Consider the following 21766-nt stretch of genomic DNA (forward strand, 5'->3'; position numbering starts at 1 on the left):
GAAAGCACATGGAGGCAGCATTCATGTTAATGGAATGTTCTTTAAACTATAGATTAAAAAGCACAGTTTAAAAAATAGTGATTTATATGGTTTAATAAGCTATTATAAAGAAATATGTAAGGGAAGAAATCTTTATTCAACAATGTATAACAAATGTTTGCAAATTTTAATTATTTTTTTGCATGTGTATATGTGTATGGTATGTGTTCATGTATGTATGCATGTTCAGATGTGTATGGGCGCCCATATTTATGTGGGTGGACTGTGTGCATGTGTGTGGTGAGGTCAGGGGTTGACTTTGGCATTCTTTCTTGTTCCCTTCCCTCCTTATACAGAGAGAAGACATTTAAACTCAGACTCCTTTCCTTTGGCCAGTCTTGCTAGCCAGCTTGCCCCAGTGTTCCCCTGTGGTCTGATTACAAGCAAGCTGTCACACACATGCCCAACATTTATTGGTGCAGGAGATCTAAACTTTAGTTGGCATTATTTTCAATGTAAATTACCTTGATCATGAAAGGCAAAAGTGATCAGTGGATTACATGATATTAAACACTGTTAAATGATACAACAAACATTTAACTAAGTATTAAGCATGAACATTTAAATAGAACCATGTTCTTAACATGAACACATTAACAAAATGTTTAAAAGTGGACCATCTAGTTGAAAACATAGCTTAAACCTTTTTTTAGCTAAGTTGTCCCAACTGTAAGTAAGTGAAACAAAAATATTTTCCCGAGTTAATATAGCTTTATTATTTTCTTTAAAATTACTGTTACAAGTGTAGATTTTCTGACATCAGACTTAAAAATGTGTCTCACTTTAGCTGGGTGCTGTGGCACATGCCTTTCTGCCTTTAATGCCAGCACTTGGGAGGATGAGGCAGCTGGATCTTTGAGTTCAAGGCCAGCCTGGTCTACAAAGTTAGTTCCAGGGCAGCCAGGGCTACACATGGAAAAACCCTGTGGAAGAAGAAGAAGAAGAGGAAGAAGAAGAAGAAGAAGGATTGTCTCACTTTAGCTATTAATCAAATTAAATTATGTGGTGCCATAGGATATATTGTACCACTCTAAGATATTTTGTTGATAGAGTAGCTTGTTGCTAAAGTATCTGTTGTGTCATTGTACATATTTTGGGGATTCTGTGTAATGTTTTCATATGCATATGTAGTTAATAAGATCAAGTAATGATAACAGCATATTTACTATCTCAAACTTTCATTACTTATTTGTATTGAGAACAATAGGCAGAGGCAGGCGGGTCGCTGTGAGTTCGAGGCCAGCCTGGTCTACAAAGTGAGTCTAGGACAGCCAAGGCTACACAGAGAAACCCTGTGTAGGAAAACAAAACAAAAAACAAAAAACAAGAGAGAGAGAGAGAGAGAGAGAGAGAGAGAGAGAGAGAGAGAGAGAGAGAGAGAGAGAGAGAGAGAGAGAGAGAGGCAGGGGAGGGGGGAGGGAGAGAACAATACTGTTTTATACAATGGCTGAATTAATTTACATTCCTACCAGGGGCAGGTCAGACTATGTCTCTCCACAGCCTCACTATCATTTATTTTTGCCCTTCAATTTATTAAACTTACTTTGTTATATTCATTTTTCTCTTTATTTTTCTTTTAAAACAGTACCTATGATACCTAGTGTAACTGACATTGAAGTGGGGCTATTCATTGTGATTTCGATACATAGTTACGTCATGACTAGTGTTACTGAGTATCTTTACACCCACATTTAGCCATTATATTTTCTTTAGAAGTCTTTATTAAGAACATCTGCCCAGACTTAAAGCAGATTATCAGCCTTACTATTGTTACCATCATTAGTGGGTATATAAGTGATTACCTTATATTTCATGCGTTTTCATTGCTTGTCATATAGAGTTTACAAATATCTTCTGCCTTGGGTCTCCTCACCCTGCTGGTTCTTTCTTTGGCTGTGCTAGAACAGTTCAGTTTGATAAATCTGCTTGTCTGTTTATCCTTGGCCCACATGATGTCTTGAAATATTCTGTATTTGTTTTCTTCTAGAGCTTTTATGTCTCCATTTATGCTTTTTTACTTATTCTGAGTTCGTTGTTCCAGTTTTACTTTCAGGTTTTTGTGTATGTACATTCACTTTTCTAAAACCAGTTATTGAAAAGGCATTGTTTTCCTAAGGTATGTTTTAAATTTTATTTTATGCCAGTATTGGTACTCAAAGATGAATGTGGATTAAATATATTCACAGGTATAACCCTTAAAGTATGTTATAATATATCACAGATCCTCTGAGTGTTTATCTCTTTTATGGCAGATCAACAGCAAAAACATTTGCCAAGCTCTCAGTATATATTACCAATCTCTTTTCTGTAGAAACACGCAAACATCACCATGTATCCATGAGTGCTTTCTCCCATGTCAACAAATGTGACAGGTTTTGACCTGTATGTCTTTCATGTGTTAAACTACCTTGTGAGTACCATGGTTGCTCTTATGGACCCATCCCACTGGTAAATAGAGTATTAAACAATTAGAAAATGAATATAATCTGTGTTGCAAAACCCGAAGAAGTAGGGAATTGCGTGTCATCTGAAGCTAGGACGAAGGGAAGCTCCGGCAGTTATCTTGGGCCTCATGATGTTTATAAGACAGGAAGACTGGGTAGGGCCAGGAGCAGAGGGGTTGGAGAACTGCAGCCCAGGAGGTGAAGCAGGGTAAGAATGGGAGGGAACTGAGCAGGCAAGGAAGAGAAAGGATTTGCAATATCAAAGGAAGAGGACTCAAATTTATGAGCCTTTCTGAACTCTTCGAACCTTTTTGCTGAACCTTTGAAGGTTTATCCATCCATATAGAAAAGAGATAAAAATATGTGGTTCCTAAATGATGACTTTAATGGGCTATTTAGTGCGAGCCCAAGAAAAATTCTAAGAGCACTCTGTGACTGTACACAGAATAACATCCATTTGGGGTGTATGACAAATATAATTTTTCTTTTGAAAAATATGAAAATTAACTGCAACATGATTAAACTCTTTATGGAGTTAAAAAAAAAGAATAGAGAGAGAACAAGAATGTAAGAAATACAATTACACCCTCAGTAACTATCCCCAATAGTTAACTCACTTTTAAAGAGATAAACATTCCTCTCCTGTTTGTTTTCAATCAGTAGCTGCTGTTGGATGCTTGCTTACTTTGTCTTCCTTGTGAACACATAGAACATAAGAAGATAGCTTAAGAAAATATTATAGAGCTGATGCACAAGAGAAGTTTTGACTAGAAAACTCATTTTTTTTTGACAAAAAATTTGTAAAAAATGGTTCTGCCTTTACAGCTGAAATTGCTTTGCAATCTTCACTACAAACTAAAAATGTCTTTTAGAATTTGTATCAATGGTGATGAGCAGACATAAAGCAATGGGACCTGACTTGCTGATGCTCAGTTACTCCTCCCTACTGCTTAAAACAATTAAGGGTTAATCATTCACATAGAATGAAAATAATACTAACCCACAACAAAATATTCTTGGGGAGATGCCTTTTGGATGCTAAACTAACAAGTGTAGCAGAAACACTTACTTAATTACTATGTTCTCATACACTTTAAAAAAATTGTTTGAATTTAAAAAGTTTTATTTTGTTCTTGAAACAGTATCTATTAACTTAGAGTTCTGTGAACTTAGCTGCTTAACAGTAAAGGTATTATTTCACAGGCTAAGTTAACCAACTAGATAAAACCATCCAAAATGGTACCTGTTTTCCATTTGCAATCCTGACTTCAATGTATTTTTCACTGTTTCCTTGTGCATAAGAACAGTAAGATCTAAAACAGTTGTATGCCTATTTATGTATTTTCCAGAAAATTCATTTTTCCCCCCAAATTTACACCTATAGGAGTGTTTGAGTCCTTACTCAATGAGGTACTATTTGTAGGAGGAATCTGTAAGAGGCAGTGAGGTCATTGGAGAAGAGCACTTAAAAGTGGGATCACTTCCTTTGTAAGAAGAGACAAGAGAGAGATGACTCCTTTTGTCTTCCATGTAAGGAGCCATAAAGGAGCTCTATCTGTATTCCACAAGAGGGTTCTTATCAGGAAATTCAGTGACTTGATCTTGGACTCCCAGGGTTTCATAATTGTGAGAAATGAATGTTAGTGAGGTGACCATGTTATCCATGTCATTGGCTAAAATGGCTCAAGATTAAAAACAATAGTGGAAGAAGTATTTGTGCTATTGGCCTAAATGGAGGGGCTTGGGGGTGTTGAGTGGGGGAAACAATGTAGAAATGCCAGAAAGATTTTGGGCCTATGGATATTGTAACTTGTTCTCAAGGAGTGGGTGGAAAATATAGTATCTCAGATTTGGGATTTACCTACTCATTTATCTAAAGATAAGGCAACAGACACAAGTTAGTGAAGTGAATTACTTGAGATCACAAAATAATGGAAGAAGATGATGAGGACAGGAGATAAAATTAGAATCCTAAACTTATGTTTAAAAATTTCAGGAGAAGGCCGTTGATTTATACTATAGTCTTCTTTTTCTTACTTAACTCCAATTTATATTTATGGGCATCAGAAAAAAAAATATTTAAAGCGGCACATTTCAGCTGATCTTTAAGTGGGTTGTGCAAACGAACTGAATGCGAATGAGTGATGAGTCTGCAAAGGAATGCCAGAGATTATATTAGGTGTTTTTATTGCTGGAACAAAATGCCTTAGCAAACTGAGTTAAAAGGAATGATGCATGTTGCCTCGTGGCTGCAGATGTATTGGTCAATGATAAGAACTTTGAGGCACAGAACACATAGTGGAACAAGCTGCTCACCTATGGCTGCCAGGGAGCAAACCCCAGAAAACTCAAGGTATAGATAGACCATCAGAGGCGTAAGCCATCTCCCCTCATGGCCCAGTGGCCTGTTTCATCCTACAAAGTTCCACCTCCGGATAAGTCATCACTCTGAATTTATCAATGGATTTCTCACATTAATGAGATGAATGAAATTAGTGTCCTTATGATATAGTTACCTCTTAATTGGCACAACCAGCTTAGAGCGTGGAAGGAGAAGGCAAGCCTGCAACATTTGAGCTTTTTGAGGTGACTCTTCATAATCAAAATGCAAAGGGCTGTTAATTCCACATGTAAGTCCTTCTACAACTAGCAGCACTGAGTCACCCATGAAAGGGTAAGGGATATGGAAACGTATCAGAGGACAAATGTATGTGTTAGGATTATGACTTCATTCAAGGGAAGTGATGAGAAGACAGGCCAGAACAGTGAAGCATAGGCCATGTTAAGACATCTTCTTTAAGGAGGACGAGGACCTGCACAACCTCATTCAAACTGCAAAGTTCTTTTCTCATGCCATACAGTTCCGTTTTCCCGAAAACAAAAGGAAATCTGAACTAGCTTAATGAACACACCACAAGGAGAACTTGAATGTGGTCCAGACCCATCTGGACTTTTGTTCCTCTCAAATGACAGTTTCATTCTTTCTCCTTGTGCAGACAGAATGAATGTGAACTTCTTTTCTTTCCCAAGAACAAAAATCCCAGGGAAGGGACTTGGTGGAAAGGACTATTTCTCATCTAATCAATAGTGACTGAGGCATTTTTGTTTGCTTAATTTGTCAAGCTTAGAGCCACTGGGGTGTTGTAACATGGGTAGATCTCCAGACTCAGAATGTAAGAACCAAGGGAAGACCCACTCAGAGAGTCATTCCTGCTCCTTGTTTGTGGTTTGCTAAATAAATTATGTAGGCCCCACCCCTCTTTCCCACCTCCCCATCCTGGTTTTATGTCTCAGCTATACAATTTAGTCAACTGATAAGATTTTATTATAATGTCACATTTCAGAGTGGGAAAATACAGAGATCTATTTCTGCCCCTGGCAATTCAGATAACATGTCCTTCCCATACCAGGGAGAAAGTGTTCTCTGTGATCATGGTCCTCCTTATGCTGACTCAGCAGACATGGGAAGCTGATAAAAGTAGACATGCAAAGCCATAGTACTTTGGATAATTTTGCTGTTATCCGTACAGCCCACTCAGGGTACCACCTTCCTCTATACCTCTCTGTTTCTAATATGGAAATGTTGCAAGCTAGGCTTTGGGAAAAAAAAATAAGACTAGTCACTATTAAATATGGCATGCTTCTGTGATGTACAACTTTCATGTCCATTTTGTAAACCTGGGAACTGTCAGACAAACGCCAGCCTATGGCCAGGTCTCGGTTAGTGTTTCATTCAGTCAGAACCAGGAAGATATGTGTCGAGAGAAGCTGAACTGAGATTTAGACACAGATTGTGGCTGTGCTGGCAACTTAATTGGTGGCAACCAGCTCTACAGAGATGGTAAGATGATGAGTTATACGAATTGTAACTAAGAGTTCTCTTTGTCTAAGAATTATTCTAGAAACTCTAGGTAAGGTTAGAACGTATGTAGAGGTCTTGCTATAGACAGGCAGCAACAGCAATGTAAGGAGTTTTTGTTTTCTAGTACTAAGAAATAATCCTGGGCTTCGTAACAGGTACAACTAGAAAACAACTGGAAATATTCACACTCCTAATCTTTTCCTCACAATGGGAGCTATGATGTAGTTATTAAAATTTCTTCTTCTTCTTCTTCTTCTTCTTCTTCTTCTTCTTCTTCTTCTTCTTCTTCTTCTTCTTCTTCTTCTTCTTCTTCTTTTCAAAACAACTGGCACCAGAAACTGGACCCTTAGAACATGTAGGAGCTTGAAGTCCCTCCACCCCCCTGGAAGTGGCCTGTTTTTGTCACTTAACTTGTTATTGTGGTGACTGATGTAAAAATAAGCTGTTCTTATGGAGAAGAGGTGTCTAAAGGCAATCTTAAGCTGATGGAAGATGAGTAAACTGGGCTGAGAATGCACTGCAAGAAAGGAATTGGAGTGTGGAAGTGATAAAGATGGAAACACATAACTTGCAAGCCCTCCTAAGTGCCTGCCTCTGCAGTGGGTACCATTCTAGTCAAATCCCCATTGCTTGCTCTGGCCTTCATTTTCCCCTGCCCTGGCCTGCTTCTGGGTAAAAAAAAAAAAAAAAAAAAAAAAAAAAAACCCACACTCAGCTTGTTTGACTGCGTGGGGGCTGGGCTGGAATGGGGTGTTTACATGGAGCGGGTCCAAGAGAAGGCTTGAAATTTTAGGTTTCTGTTATTGCTGTTTTCAGCTGCCTGGACATTCTTAAGGGATGGCGTTATAGACAGGAGAAGTGAGGGGCAAAGAGAAGCACTCCAATAGTGAACTAAGGAAACAGAATGGTTTAGTTTTAAAGCACCCTTGATATTTTGTATTTATTTATTCCCTGTTTATAGAGAAAGCAAAAACAATGCATTCATAGAATACATTCACACATAACAAGCCAGTAACTTCTGGCTTCCCAGGGTTTCTGGCCCTGGGAGACCAGGGACCTGCAGACCACACTAGCTCTTTCCATGGCATTTTATATTTAGAGAAACTTAGTCTCAAGGTTGTCAATGACTAGGGAAGCACATGGCCTGCCGAGTGAGAGCAAGTACAAGGCGTTAAGCTGGCTTTGCTATGAGGCTTGAGTCCTGTAGCTGTGACCTGACCTCCTAAACACTTTAAGATTGAACAGCACGGGTGGGCTTGAGATGGTTTACATAATTTCAGAATCACAGGAAGTGGTTTAACAAATATAGGTTTTTAGTTTGGCTCTGTGTCATCTTGAGAAGGTGGGAGAGATGGCATATTTGGAAAAGGAACTGTTGGCAGGTTTCATCTTACCTGTGAGCCTACCAGATACCTACAATATCCATTTTAAAGAACTAACCCTGGAACGTTGTGGGGTGATGGAGAGGGACAGAAATATCTTTCCCAAAGCAGCGCTCACTTTCTATTTCTAGAGAAAATCCTGTGTGGACTGATGCCTTGGAGCAATAAAGAAAATGTCCTTTACTTGTGTCGTTCAGCAAGCATTCCCGCCGCCGGTGGACTGCCTACTCAGTCAGCCAGCTGTCCCGGGCCTCTCTCTGCCAGGACAGCCACAAGGGAATCCTTTCAGACAGTGGCCTCTACTGAGCCCTTTATATCCCCCTTCCCCAAGTCTCCAAGCCACCCAGCTCCCTCTGCCTGACAGGTGTTTTCCGAACTCAAGAGGCAGAGGATTTTGGGGAGTGTTTGGGCCAATAAGATTTCTCCTTCGGGGGAGGGCGTGGCTACATGGGTCAGAGCAGGGGCGGGGCTTGCGCAGCTGAGGAGAGCCTGGCTGGTTGCGTGGAGGGTTGTTTGATTTCCACCCCCATTCCCCTCTTTTTCTTTTCTTTTCTTTTCCCTTTTTCCCCCCTTTCCTTCCTGAGTCTTATTAATTTCTCTGCGGGGTTGCGGCTGGAGACCGTGGAGCGTTGGAAATGACGCTCGGAGCTTTAATTACCGCAATGGCTGGACAAGTGTGAGGAAAGCTGACAGGGGAAAAAAAAGAGGGACAGGATCCCGGAGAAGCAAAGAAGTAACCCCCTCTCCTTTTCCCTCCAGATTTGGACAGGAGGTGCAAGGAGACTGAAGAGAGAGCTGAACATAGCCCGGCTTTGGGGGAGAGGCCGGAACCCTGCCGCCTCTTTGCAATCAACTTTTTTTGGAAGCCTTCCCCCCCTCTTTCTTTTTATTGTTGACCAACCAGTGAGAGAAAGAGAGGGAGCGAGCGAGCGAGCGAGCGAGAAAGTGAGGAGGGAGCGAGCGAGCGGAGGATCACTCCGGGAAATAGCTGTACCATTCTGCTTGGAGCACCAGCCGCACAGTCGCGCACACTCCCACCCGCGCGCACTCTCCCGCGGTCCCTTGCCCGGTCCGCGGGTCCCCGGGCCCTGGAAGCCGCCCGCGCCGCCGACTCGCTCGCCAGCCCCGGGAGCCCGTGCACCGCGCGCGCCGTGCCCGTCCCCCTCGCGCCCCCAACGCGCTCCCGGCTGAGGGGGAAAATCTCCTCCGCGTGCCCGCAAGGGGCTATGCCATTTGGACATGTAATTGTCAGCGCGGGATCTGAGACTTGCCAAAAATGAAGCTGGCGACGGGACTGTGGGTCTGGGGGAGCCTTCTGGTGGCAGCGGGGACCGTCCAGCCCAGCGCTTCTCAGTCAGGTGGGTTGCGGTCTCGCGGTTCCTTCTCGCACTCCAGCTGTTGAACCCGCCACCGCTTCGGGTGGCTCCCTTCTTCTCGCCCCTCTGTCACCCACTACCTACTAGGCTCGAGGGACCACAGGGACCGGGCTTCTGGCTTGGGTCGCCCCTCGCTCCATCCGAAACTTACCTTTGTGTGTGTGTGCGTCTGTTTTTATTGATGCTACAAATGACTCCGCTTTCCCACCCACCCCAGTGTTATTTTTTCCCTCTCTCGCTCTCTCTTTAGCCCCCTTCTTTCTTTCTCGCGCGTTTTTCTGGGAGCCTAAGCGGGATCGTTTCTGGTGGCTCCAGGTTGCTTGGGGCGTGGGAGACCTAAGCCGAAGAAGGTTCCCTCCTCCTCGGTTTGGGCTGGAGGGTTTAAAAAAAAAAAAAAAGGCAAACAACCCAAACCCAAAACAAACCCAAGCAAAACCAATAATCGCTGCACCTTTTCGTGCTGCTCCTGCCTGGCCTTCCTGGGGTGCAGGGCAGGCTGCAGCGGGCGGGGAGCCGGGCTTGGCACCTGAGCGTGCTGGCGCGCAGCCGCCCGCCCGAGTCTCCAGAACCCGGCCGGGTCACACCGGACGCGGAGCCCTACCCAGGCAGCTGGAACGCACCGGGCGCGCGCCTCGGCCAGGGGCCAGGGACTCTGGGCCTTCTCTGTTGGCATCCCGGGGCTGTCTGGCAATTGACTTGGGGGGCGCTGGCTCGCCTGACTGCAAGATCTCTTAAAAAAACAAAAACAAAAACAAAAATAAAACCCTGGCATACCGAGCGCCGAGCCCGGCCTTCCCTCCCGGTGCTGGGCTTGGCTCCCGGAAGAGTTCTTCCAGTAGTGCAAGTTGCAGTTGGCCTGAGATCCTCCAACTTCTGTTTACTGCCGGGCCAAGCTGCAGAGCCCGCGGGTGGCGCTCATTGACTTAGCCCGAGGCGGGCTTGGTGGCGGTGCCCTGGAGCGCGGCTACCGTTGGCCCAATCTTTCAAGCCCCAGGTATTTTGGAAAGAAAAAAGACTAGTTGACCCTGAGAGGTAGCGTAGTGTCGTCGGCGTGCTAGGGCGGCCAGGGCCAATGACAGCAGCAGCGACGTAGTGGAGCTCAAAGTTTTTGGACACTTGGGAGTTTCCCGGGAATGATAGGAGGGGGACCGGAAAGGACCAAGGAGAACCGGTGTGCCTGCTGCGGCCAAGAGGGGCGAGATGAGGGCTTTTGGAGAGACAGAGAGATTTCCGGAACCTTCCGGGGCTGGTGGCGGGAGCGTGGGAGTCAGCTTGAGAAGATAAAGCGTTCAGGAGTGGCGACAGGGAGAGCTTTAGGTCCCTAGAGGGTGTCCTTCTGACCTCGCAGAGAAAACAGCGGCTTGCTAGTTTTCCCGCTCCACCCCCGCCTCCGCCTCCTCCCTCCTCGCCTAGTAAATAACAAGTCACAATCTCTGAGCCGTTCAAAATGACCTTCGAATGGCACATATGTGCCATTTGTGCTGGCTGTTTGCATACTCCCAATGACTCCGAAATTCTTCGTGCATGCCAGATCCTGCACTCCAGCCACCTCTGGAATCGCCGCAGCAAGGACTTGAGATTCCAGGCGGCCGCCTAGATACATCACTTTCTAGCTCACCACTCGGAGCCCTTCGCCTTTTCCTTCAATGGGTTGATTATGCACATTGACCCATTCAAAAACACTTGCAACTGTCATGCAGGCTTAGCCGAGAGGAATTTCTATCAGGCCACCCTACCGGGGGCTGACTGGCCTTGGCCTGGGCCGCTGGGACAGGGCGTGGGTGGGTTGGGGATGGGGGGATCCCCCATTTCGAGTCCACAGCAATTTTGTACTAACTGTGCAGCTCTTGGTTGGGCTATGTCGAAAAGCCCTTTCAGAATTTAGGCAAGGAATGTAACCCAAATTAGTTTTGCAGCTGTCCCCGTCCACTTCTCAGACGACACCAGCTTGCGCCCTAGCTCTGCTCTGCTCCGTTCCCTGGGCGAATTGTCAGACCCACAAGTGAGCCCATTTAGAGGCAGGAGGATTAGCTTGCCATTGTTGTTCCGTGTGTGACTGTGTACTTGAAATTCTAGGGGCACAAAAGAGAGCCTCACTTGTTTAAAACACAAAGTGATCTAGATGAAAGGGCCGCACAAAGAAAAGCTCTCGGGTGCATCCCTGGTATAATTGCAACAAGCATACTTAGGTGCTCTATTGGAAACTGCTGATGCCCCCAGGGACTTTTCTTTTTTTTTTTTCCAGGCGCCTCCACCGCACCTGGCAGAGAAAGTTCAGTTTGTTTTATTATAGTGCTATTATTAAAACAACAGCAGCAACAACAAAAACAAGTCACTGTCTGTGTTTGTGGCTGTGCATGTGTGTGGCTGTCTATCCAAGGAAATACATAAGTGCGTGTCTCCTGTCTCGCGGTTAGCAGTCAGTAGCAGTTTGGAGGAGTTTGTTTTGGTCCAAATGAGAAATTAAGTGCGGATAAGTAAACTAAGCTGCCAGAGGGCGACAAGATGTTGAGTGAATTGCTTTTAGATGAAACAAATTAAGGAAACGAGGGAAGACAATCTGCTTTTCGCATTATTAGACACGCTTGGAGTTCAGGGGGAAGTGGCATATTTTTGAAATGCTAATTTCTTAAGCAGAAGGAGTGTACCTTATTTACTGCTGTATGTGAACAGAATAAAAACATATAGTGGGGGATTCTCCTGTGCCATCTTCAAGACGTTTCTTGGGAAAATTGTACATAGGAAAACTTGGTTTTTCTTTTGCTTGAGGGGGAAAAAAGCCATCTTTTGAATATTTTAAAATAACTCTGAAGGATTTTTTTTTGCCTCATTACTAGTGATAAGTTTTATCTAGAAATGTTTTAGTCTCTATATGGCAATTACACCTGAAACAATAATTCTAAAATGTTCGGCTTTTTCTGTGGTAGAACTTATCAATATCGCTTTTGTACTGAAATAAAAATATACAGTGGTGTTGAAGTGACATTCTCCTAAGCCTTAATATGTGGTGGACAGCTTCATTTTCATCTTATGTGCAAACTACTGAGTACCATTGCTTGTCATTTAATTAAAGAGAACACATATCCTACAGATTTAAGGTATATTGATTTCCTCCAAACTTTCAGTGGTATTCTATATTTGAGAAGAAATTATTAATATAACTTACATGGCAGAAATATTATATAGATGAAAAAAACCGCAACAATTGGTTTTCAAAGTGTATTTACAAGGAACATGTCCCTGGGTACACTGTCCCCCTTTGTTCCTTTAATTTTGAAAGCCATGCAAATGTGCAAGAGAGCTTTATGGAACATATCTTCCATTCAGAATACTCATAAATAGATGAATACCTCTCGCTGTTGTTGTAAATTACTTGAAAACACTATAGGTTCCTAAGGCTGAGGATGAAATAGAATAGCTGTGGTTCTGTCACAACTCCTTGTTTTTTCTCTTCAACTCAACTGCCTTTATTTTAATCATGCAGGCATAGAAAGTCAAATTTCTTGAAAAATCAAGCACAGCTTTATATATAAATATATGCACGTATTTTTCATTTAGTCTCCGAAAATGTGTCTTAATTAGGAAATTACATCAGAATGTTTACCAGGGCTTGCATGTGATGGAAGAGTTATGTATTTATTATTCTGACCTGAACACAGTGTTTGCATTGGCAGATTTTTTAGAGTTTACATTCACTTGATAGAAAATCATATTTCCTCCTTAAAGTGGATTCAAATATTTAGTATTCATGAGCTTTCATCTCTTTGGTTCTTAAATAGAAGTGCTATTTATCATCTGTCTTACACATTCACCCTTTCCATTACTATGGATTCTTTACGTATTATTTATTGAGTTTAGGCACATGTGAATATATATTTTTCCCTTCCACCACTAAGTGTATTCATTTTGAGTGTGCCTCTTTCCCAGCAACCTGCCACTCAGCCCCTGCAGGAGTTCTCTAAGCCAGTTTTCATTCTTTCTCTCTGATAAATCTGATATGGCTGGTTGGCTGAACAATCGTAAGCCATTCCATTGCTCAGATTTATCCCTGAAAGGAAATAAAACAGCATCGATCCCAGATCACTAGGGCATCTCAAAAGCCCAGACTCCAAGGCCAAACCTTCCCATGGAGAGGGACCTCTGTCCCCTGTGCTTCTCCTCTTTTCTCCCTTTGACCATCGTGGCTGCCATTTAACAAAGGCCAGTGACACAAGGAATTGTACTCCCAGTGTTCTCTGAAGCTTGATTACAGCCACTGTGAGATTCATGGTTATGTAAAGCGCACCTTTTACACATGCACTCAATTAGCATAGCTTCAACATTGCATTGCTGTTTGTGCTATTTCCTGTCGGTTACTTAAAAAATTTAGTTTGTGTTATCAAAACAGGGGAAACTTTTGGTATTACAGTGCACCTTTTACACACGCACTCAATTAGCATAGCTTCAACATTGCATTGCTGTTTGTGCTATTTCCTGTCGGTTACTTAAAAAATTTAGTTTGTGTTATCAAAACAGGGGAAACTTTTGGTATTACAGTGTTCTGCTGCCATTGGCTGCCCACGAGTAATGAGTAAGTACCTAAAAACCTAAGTGAAACAAATGGTGAGAAGGCATGTTGTGATACCAGCAAACTTATTGACATTTACCTGCTTAACTTTGAGCTTCAGAGGGATACTATTTTTTGTAGACGTGTTAATAGTTACACTGAAATTAGCTAATACATGTTCAAGTCTACAATAGTCTACAATAAATGTCAAGTATAAAAGTATCAAGAATATCCTGTTATCTTTTACAGTGATATGCTGAATGCACTGTAAGTATAGAAGTTGGTCATAACACCAGCTTCCCCCAGATTATATCATCATAGATGGTCTGTTATATTAACATTTCACCATATGGAATTAAATTGGCTCTTTTTTTCTAACATTCATTTTGTGTAATATAAATTTTGAATAGTCAGCTAAAATATTTTCATTATTGCTAGTAGGGTTATTGATATGTGTTTATAGTTTATAATGAGAAAGTATTTTGATTTTTTATTTATTTGTTCTGAATTTAAAAAGAGATAGTTCAATGTTTCTTGAAATTGTAGCACATTTGCATAATTTTAAGGAGAATTTACCTGTCTGTATTGCAATTAAGAACAGCACAGACCATAACCATATGGTTTAAATCAGGATTCCTGCATCCTAGGGACAGTTCTTCTAGGATCTTAATGTTTTCAGCATCTCATTCCATGTCTTTGTGAATTGGATTACCTGCCTAGGGGAAAATGGATGTAAGATATCGTATATTTCTCTACTGTGTAGCACTTTTCCACAACAATGAGTTTAAAGCCTTCTGTGATGCCGAGATATATTCTAGTAACCAGTTAATTGTTTTTCTACATGAAATTCAAGTTGTACATACAATTAAAACATTTGCACATATGTTTATAAACACACCATAAACTCACTAGCAGGTTGTTTCTGTCTGGAAAGCACTAGTTTAAAGAAACAAGGAGATTCTTGACTCTGTAGCATTTGCTTGTGCAAACTCCTTCTCTCAGACAGTACTTTTTCGAATTGCTCCCTGGTCCATTCAGATTTCATTGTTCATCTATCTTTCTGATTTCTTGATTGTCTGACATGTTTTTTTAAACATTTATTTTCCCCAAGCTTTAACAAAGAGATTTAAAGTTGCTTTTTCTTGTTTTCATGTTCGATCCTTTTGAGATTTAGAAAGAGACAAGCCATCACATTTTCATGATACAATGTTGATGTATGTGGTGGCTTGGGGGCTGATTCTAGAAAAGATTTTGAACATGAAGTAATTGTTTCATAGTTACTTTCAAATACATGGTTGCTTATAGGCCCGTTGTTTTGCACAACTCCAGGGGGCAGCAGTGACACAAAATTTCATAAGAATGGGGACGCCTGCATTGTGGGCAGCACAACTGCTCTGATATTGAGTGTTGCTAAAGAACAGAGCACTGAAGTAAATGTCAGAGTTGAGAATTGTAGCCTAAGCCTTTGAGAAAGCTTGCCTTAGACTCCTGTCCCATTTGCATACCTCTCTTAGTGCTAAAATCTGATGCCTCAACTATTAACACCTTGGTTGTTTTTAATGATTCCATTGGAGAGTGGAGGTTTAAACAGACAGGGGAGAGGTTTTAATTGTTCTAAGGTTACTTTTTAAAGTGCAGCTTCTGTTGGTGAGTAGATTCATGTGTGTAGGCCCAGTATCAAAAGCAGGTTTTTCTACCTATTTTTTTTATTAAAGCTGCTGAGAAAAAGCTGGCTTCTTGGAATCTACTTTGGGGCCCTTTGGTGTTCCCTCCTTTCCCCTCCGCTGGTCTCTTCCTTTCCGTTCTAGCTTCAGAGAAACCCAATGCCCTTTAGAAGATCCTGATCCAGTCTTGTCTTCTCGTTTTTGTAAAGAAATTAGAGGCAGAGGGAAACAGGCTGCTATCTCCTGTATTCTTTTCTATCAAACTCACAGAAGCGCTTGAAAAGTTGTGGACTCTCAAAAGAGTAAATAAAAGACTTTTGTCAGAGAGAATAGTAATAATTGCAACGAAAAGATCCCGTCCAAGGGCCTACCTACACCGTATAGCTTTTTCCAAGGCAAAGACTGCGATCATCGGTATCGTCGTTGTATCTAGGTCATAACGCTGGATTGCATATATAATTTATGCAATATCATGATGATTAAAAAATAAAGCACAGTGTCAGGAAAACTCTAGCAGAATGCACATCGAACTTTCTAGGCCTACTCTAGACTTACTTACTATAAGCAATAACTGGTAAGTTCTTCCTCACCACTAGGTTAGTGGAGTCCCTTAACCAACAAATGCAAGGGAGCCTAACAGATGCATCCAGGCCTGTACTGAACCCAAAGCTCTTATTTCCAGGGCAATTGTGCTTTCTTATGTCGTCAGCTGACCTTTGAGCAACTACATAAGGGAAGCTTTCAATAGCAATAATTTATGGATTTGTTTCTATGGCACAGTTGCCTCTCTCTAGCTGGCTTTTCTGCAAGATGCTGCCTCTGGGCTTTGTGACTTGCAGTGCCTTGATCTAACCTTAACTCTGTCTTGTCATGGTGAGCTCCTTCAAGTGCATGTGCCTTCCTGAGCACGAGCAACAGTCTTCTGGGCCCTAGTGACAGATGGGAGATTTGAAACTTGTTTTGGCAGGAAGAGTCAGTTCCTGTTAGGAACTGGAAATGAATATGCAGTCCCCACCCCCCCAGCCCCCACCCCCGCCATTTATAACAGATTAACATAGAAAACATGAGACTTCCTGTGCCACATCATTAAATGTCCCCCATGAGGATATCTCAGGATCATTACTCTTAATTATGTTATTTCCAATATTGTAAGGGTTACTGAAGCATACTACAAAGCATTAAGAATATCCAAGGCACAGTTTCTGGATTTTGGGAGTTAAATGAATAGACATCAAGCTCATATTCTTATATACATCTATACATATATGCACACAATTCATTGCCAGCTTTGAAACACAATTTAAAGATACTAAAGGAAAGAAAATAATAACTAATTCCCCCACTCCCCAAAACATCACACATGACGAGAATCACTTTTACTTTTTACTTGCTGGATCTTTCCTACTATTTTGACTTTTACTCAATGTCTGTTTCCATATGTTCCTGTATTAACGAAAACTCATGCTAAGCCTTTATGATGAATGGCGATCATAAGTCAGCCTTCAGGAAATCTGTCTTCTGGTCTTCTTTCAGCTAGGGTGTCTCATGGGTGATTAGGACTGAAAGCATCATCAATGGCTTCTTCATCTCCCGTAATGGTGTCTTGTATGGATACCAAGTGTGTAGCTCTCTATTTCAAGACCAGCTCCCATTACTGGCAGAGGGATGCCCAATACAGGTCGTGTATGGCAGAGACTGTTGTGGTCTAGGCGAACTCCTGAAGGATATACAAGTATTAGTTTCTTTCTGTGGGGAACCTACCAGAACTGAACAAAAAGCGAACAGAATGTTTCAAACACATATAAATACTTTCATTTTAGGTGTTGCTCTGGCAAACCGTTTTGTCAGCAGTGATACCAATTAAACCACTTTGTTCTTGGGAAAAAAAACCTGGCTGCGTGGTTTATGCAAATCTGTCCCTAATTTTTTTAAAAATACTAATCTTAGAAAGGTCAAGGAAATGGACCCACAAGGTCTTCTTTATTGGCTTCCTTGCTGATAAGACCTTCTTCCTACCACTGCTAAATGACCATTGTAATACAATACATCAATTATTCTCCTTTTAATTGAGAAATACTTTCATGAATCCCATTGTGAAACACAAGGCCTGCTTAGTTTGTCTTCCATTTTATTTATAACCATGCCTTTGAGTCCTAAGATGTATTCCATCTAAAAGCCGGGCTGCCTTACTCAGTGTTCCATGACCGTGCCTTACTTATTGTCTTTCCTTCTGCTGACTCCCTTCCTTGTAATTCATGGCTTATTTGATGCCTTATGCATGAAAAGGGGTCTCGAATATTTTAAGGTCACTTTGAATTGCATCTATACATTATTTCTCCCTTCAGTGGACTACACTGGCCTTTGAACCATATCAACATCACCTATGTCATCTATCATGCACTTTTCACTTTTTGAATGCAAGATTATATCTCGTGACTAATATGAGCCAAAGGCATAGTAAGTGCTTAAATTTTTTTTAAACTAAAGCATAATATATACTTGCTGCAATAATTTTAAGTTCATCTGTATATGGTTCTTATTTTTAATTAAATCATGCCATGCCCAAGTAAGCTGTTCTAAAACATAAATACAGATTTCTTAATAATAGATATTAACTGTGTTTACCCAGCACATTTCCTTGGCTGCTTTCTTGTGCTTCTGAGGGTGTTTCTTCAAAAAGAGTCTTTCCAAGATTGTATAACTTGAAACCCTTGCCCATTTTTAGAGCTTGCTCTTAATCGGATACCAAGTAATTCTGTTCATTTTATTTTTGGCAGGTTTAAAAAAAAATGTGAATATCATCCTTAAACACGTGTAACTGTTTTCCAACCTACTATTTTTAGGTTGAATGGTAATCCTATTGCTGCTTCTTATTCATCACCCACTTTAAAATTTTAATCTGCTTAAGTAAGATGGGTTTACCGACTATTAGCAATGTCCCCCGTGAAGGTTGGGACCGTATTAAAAACTAGGGAGCAGGGGCTGAAGAGATAGATGGCTTAGTGGTTTGTGGCATGAATCACCCTTACACAGGACCAAAGTTTGACGTCTAGCATGCATAACAGGTGGCTAGAAAACACCTGTAACTCCAGCTCCATGGGTCTGATGTCCTTGGCCTCTGTGGGCACCCTCTATGCAACACACATGGGGTATACATTCACATAGATGTACATATGTACACACGATCAAGAGTAAATCACATCTTTTAACAAAATCCAAGGAGCAGATATAAAAAGTTTAAGACACCAGACTTTCCTAAAAATGAAAGTTGACAGCAATAAAGCACACATAAAATATGTCATTAAGCAGTCTTGCAAACTTTGGGGGAGGAATATTTGCTTTCAGGGAAATTCTAACAATTTCATGAAAGATGAATTACAGACAGAATGTAACATTTTCTATTTCTAGATAGATGTGATAATACAACTTGTAATAGCTAAGGCTTCTCAGGATCCTAAAATAGACAACTAGACATATGCTTACCATTTTGAAGCACCCAATAAAGAAGAAAGGGCTAGCAAGGAAACTAAATAGGAAGGCGATAGAGTGGGGATGGGTTCCCGTGGGTGCTCTTTTAGATGACTGGTTTGTAGTCTGATCATTGTTGATGTGATTGTAGTATTCTATGTGCCAAATCCTATCAGGGAAAATGTACACCTAAACATTATCCCTCCTGGGGTTACCTCATTCTAGGGAACCTGAGACCTTATTTCTGAGATATTGTTATTAATGGGAAGTGGGCATGCAGACATTAGAACAATGTTGGGGCTTATTTTCAAACTGTCTTGATCCATTTCCCTTTTAGACCCCAAGAGATATTTTGGGAATTAACAGCACTTGCTACTCTTCCAGAGGGCTTGGGGGGTCAGTACCAAACACTGACATGGTAGCTGTACCTTGGGGGAATCTGATGCCCTCTTCTGGATCAATGGGCCCCTGAACATGTGTAGTGAATCATATAGCCATGCAGGCCCCCACGGAAAGAATTCATGATAAGGAAGTTTGGATCAGAGACTTTTGTCCTTTCTTGTCGGTGAGGAAAGGAAGGCAAGATCTTGGAGGGGAGGAAGCCTGGTTGGTCCTTTATGGTGTGTGTGTTTTCCAAGAGGCAGGAAGCTTTCCCTCTGCTTCTGAGGGCTTTCCATGCCTTCTTCACAGTTGCAAAGGAGGTGATGCCCCACAAAGTCTACCTGTCTGCCCTCTGTGGAAGGAATACATCCTTGGCATTCCAGATCCTTGGCAGCTCTTTCTACCTCCCCTGTAACCACATGGAGAAATTAGTCTAACAGAGCCTGCTAGTTAAAGGAGACCTGGTTCAGCGGCTGTGCATAGTGCAGACTAATTCTCCGCGGTTTGCTTATTTGTTGCTGTTCTTTTGTTTTTTATTTTTGCACTGCGCATGGTAGGAAAACCTTCCCGTATGTTTGATCTTCTTGCGAGAGAGTCTAAAGGAGGGCATGTATCAATTTATTGGAACCTGAGTTTTTAAGGTTTTTTTTTTTGTTTGTTTGTTTGTTTAAAAATTGTTCGAATGAGTCACATAGGGCCTTGGGACACATCGGTGTAGGAAAATCCAAAAGTCAAGTTCCTGTGGTAAGTAAGAGTCATGGTAAACCTGATTGTGACTGAACACTGTACATTTTAGGACACATTTAAAAGGGGTCATGTAAGTTTTCTCATGTGTATTTCTGCAGTTTATAACATAATTTAATGGAACCATGCCACTGCCACGAGCCACCGGTTTTAGTATATGACAGCTATATTATTAAGGTCTTGTTCCTTAAAATACAACTCACTAGATTTTTTTAATCACATTACTTAGCATGGATAAAATTATATCTTTGACTTTTACCCTCTGGACAAGTTAAATGTGACACCTTTAGCCACAATTGCCATTATTACTAGCAATGAACGAAACAATGCGTCTAAATTAAATTAAAAGCAGTAGTCAGAGGCCACAGACCTTTGGTGATATTTTCCACTAATGTATCAGTACATATGAGAAACAGTAAAAGGATTAGTGCTAAAGTCATATGCTTAGTATGTAAAATGCATCAGCTAAATAGTTAATATTTCCCAGTTGTTAACTTTGAATTTAGCAGCCCACTGTCCCTGGAGATGTATCAAAACCTCTAAAGATGTGCTTGGAATTAATGGGAATGGAAGTGATTAGTATTCAGATATAATTCTTTACTGGCCTTTTTCTTTTCTTTCTTTTAAGTACAGCAAGAAAATTGAAAGTGTGTGTGTGTGTGTGTGTGTGTGTGTGTGTGTGTGTGTGTGTGTGTATAAATACTTTGAGATAAATTGAAATAGACAAAACATTTCACACAAGTGTTGCTGAAAGGGGCATTCATTATTTTTTTGAGCTTACTCTATTGCTTGTGGCCAGAATTAGCACACTGTGAACCGGAGAACGAGATAAGACCAACAGAATGGCATGCATCTAATTTTGTTTAGCAAATTTAGATCTGATACATGCTCCTTTGCTCCTACAAACTGGCTCTGTCACTCTTTGAAAGGTGCAGATTAAGCTCATCTCCTTCAGTTTAACAGCTTTTGCTCAATATTTATAGGCTGCATAAAAATACATTTCTAAGGACTATATTTCTCACTGGCAAGATGAATACTGCGAAGGTATAGATTTATTAATGGGAAAAAAGAAAAAAAATAAAACAAAACACTTCAATTGCTTCCAGCCTGCCAATAATAAAAATATGTTTCTACATATATCTTCTATCACTGAAATATCTTTGTTTCAAGGCCGCACATAGGGTTTCATGTGTAGTGAGTGGTTCTTTTCTGCTGATGAGTGTGAACTACCATTATTTTGTGATCGTATTGTGACTTCAGGCTGCTTGATGGTTGTGATTTATTCTCAAACCAGTGATTCATCTGCTACACAAACCAACAGGACACAGCCATCCTATAAGCCTTAGGGATTATGAAAACGTTGTGTTATCCAAATGGGCAACTTTTGGTGAAATGTCTAAATGAAGTAAAATTGTAGGAGAAAATTGTTACAAAACATGTGACTCTTGAAGGGAAGCTCTTCCTGCAAAAAGATTGGAAAAGATAATATCCACCTTTGGAAATAGTTCAAGAATCATTTCTAAAAGAAAAGAAAACTAAAAGATAAAAAAAAAAACATGTAGTTATTTATATGTCTGCTAAACCTTGGTCATGGCTGAAGAATATATTCTCCATAATCAAGCTCATAATAGAAAACAATGCTCATATTCATGAGTTGTTCATCTCATCATATTGCTAGTGGTTATTTCAAGGTTAATTTTTTTTTTCTGAGCGGCTTCTCTCTTGATTATGGTGTGTAGTAATTGTATACGTGCTGATAGAGCACACGAAGCCTTTAAACTTGAAGACATCTTTTACTTCATCATGTGTCAAGATTAGATGATTACATATGCTTCCTACTGAAATATATATGAAAAATGT

The 21766-nt window shown here is 41.0% G+C and overlaps 1 protein-coding gene across 1 annotated transcript in view; it reads left to right on the forward strand.

The window, feature by feature from the left end:
- Nucleotides 1-8221: 8221 nt before the first annotated feature.
- Nucleotides 8222-21766, forward strand: part of Erbb4 (erb-b2 receptor tyrosine kinase 4) — a 1024038-nt gene continuing 1010493 nt past the window's right edge. Inside the window, exon 1 of the mRNA XM_051154155.1 lies at nucleotides 8222-9085. Within this exon, the coding sequence (XP_051010112.1) occupies nucleotides 9004-9085 (82 nt within the window). The 5' untranslated portion in view covers nucleotides 8222-9003. The remainder of the gene's footprint in view (nucleotides 9086-21766) is intronic.

The sequence above is a fragment of the Acomys russatus genome, chromosome 12 (genome assembly GCF_903995435.1).
Source record: "Acomys russatus chromosome 12, mAcoRus1.1, whole genome shotgun sequence".
In the NCBI taxonomy this organism is placed as follows: domain Eukaryota; kingdom Metazoa; phylum Chordata; class Mammalia; order Rodentia; family Muridae; genus Acomys; species Acomys russatus.